Source organism: Austrofundulus limnaeus, unplaced genomic scaffold (assembly GCF_001266775.1).
Source record: "Austrofundulus limnaeus strain Quisiro unplaced genomic scaffold, Austrofundulus_limnaeus-1.0 Scaffold1790, whole genome shotgun sequence".
Lineage (NCBI taxonomy): Eukaryota > Metazoa > Chordata > Actinopteri > Cyprinodontiformes > Rivulidae > Austrofundulus > Austrofundulus limnaeus.
In genome coordinates this window covers 18,790-20,210 of record NW_013954192.1, presented here as the reverse complement: position 1 = coordinate 20,210, position 1,421 = coordinate 18,790, and the positions used below count along the sequence as shown (strand labels likewise).

Below are 1,421 nucleotides of genomic sequence, written 5' to 3'. Positions count from 1 at the left end.
AAATAAAATGGCTCCGTCCGTGTTAAAATATATTTTTAAAAATTTACAAAACTAAACATCCTACAGTATTTTTACAGTCTTTATTTTACAGTCAAAATATATGTTTATTAAATAAAGTCTAATGTTACAAATAATCAGGGATCCCTTTAAAACATTTAGTGTGGTAATAGCTGAGATTCACTTACAATATAAATTCAGAGCATGACATCTTATGATATCTCAAGATTGTAAATAGTTATTTTCAACATTATAATAAATATTGTATTTCTTAACCGTTCTTTATAAAGTAAAGTAAAAATTAAGATTATTTTTTTAAGAGAAACCTACAGTATTATCTGGGAACTGGACTGCTTACAGAAGATTTCAGTATCAAACACACACAGTACTGAACCGCAGTACTTCTTGTTGTTGTCTAGGTCTCAAGCCACATCCAGGTTTTAGCCAGACGGAAGGCCAGAGAGATCCAGGTGAAGCTGAAGGTACGCTACACACGTCAAATTTATGTTTGCAATCATTCCTCAAACTTGGAAGGTTTAATATAAAGTGTTTCTCCTGCTTGTTAGTTTTTTTAATCTAAGCATGTTAACTAATTCCAAAATAGTCTTTAAAAGTGAAAATACGTAAAAAGTCAAATTGTTAATAGAGATAAAAAATTAGCATTAGTTTTGTGCTAACTCCAGCCCTACCATCAGAGAGGTCCCCAGAATGTCTTCAAATGTTTGGTTCTTTAGGTGGATTTAAACTCTGGGAAGTGACAAACTTTTCTCACTGACATGATTGCATGAAGTGAACTGTGCACTTTTTTGTACTGCCTCCAAGAATCCATTCTGTGCACCAGGGTTGGGCAATACTGGCAAAAAATATTAATCATGATTGATTGTGGTATTTAGCCGATAACGATTAATTTGACGATAATCCCATGGAGTCCCTGGACACATGTCTTAGTCACATGACCAATATAGTGGGAAAAATTTGTTCCGAATTGTGTCAAAATTACAGACTTCAGGCTATACCTCAAATTTTAAATTCTGTTGATAGATAAATAAATTACAGAGCTTTTTTTAAAATGTTCTTCTTATTTTAGTCAGTCTGCCTGATGGTATTAATAATATTAATCATCAAGTGACAAAAAATAATGGATTGATGTTTTTCTGGCAATTAATTGCACACGATTCTGTTGGAAAAATATGCGTTGTTCAAAATGGTATGTCCGAACAAATAGCATTCAGCTGGGTTTCTTCTTTAAAACTTTATTTTCAGTCCTCTGACTCCAATCAGGTTCACAGAACAGCACTCAGCACACAGGCCTCAGTCAGACCTTGGGCTGATATCAGGAAAACCCAAACACAGCAGCACAACTCTGCTCAGAAGCAGAGACTCTAACACCCTGACAACTTTCTTTCTACTATAATAATGAATTC

The 1,421-nt window shown here is 33.8% G+C and overlaps 1 protein-coding gene across 3 annotated transcripts in view; it reads left to right on the top strand.

Moving 5' to 3' along the window:
• The window catches only part of tead4 (TEA domain transcription factor 4), a gene marked incomplete at its 5' end in the record, with an annotated part of 29,309 nt that overhangs the window by 10,421 nt on the left and 17,467 nt on the right, over positions 1-1,421 (top strand). For all 3 annotated transcript variants that reach the window (XM_014033625.1, XM_014033626.1, XM_014033624.1), the window contains 1 exon segment: positions 417-479. Coding sequence is in view for 2 of the 3 variants with exons in the window: in XM_014033626.1 (XP_013889080.1) it covers positions 417-479 (63 nt within the window).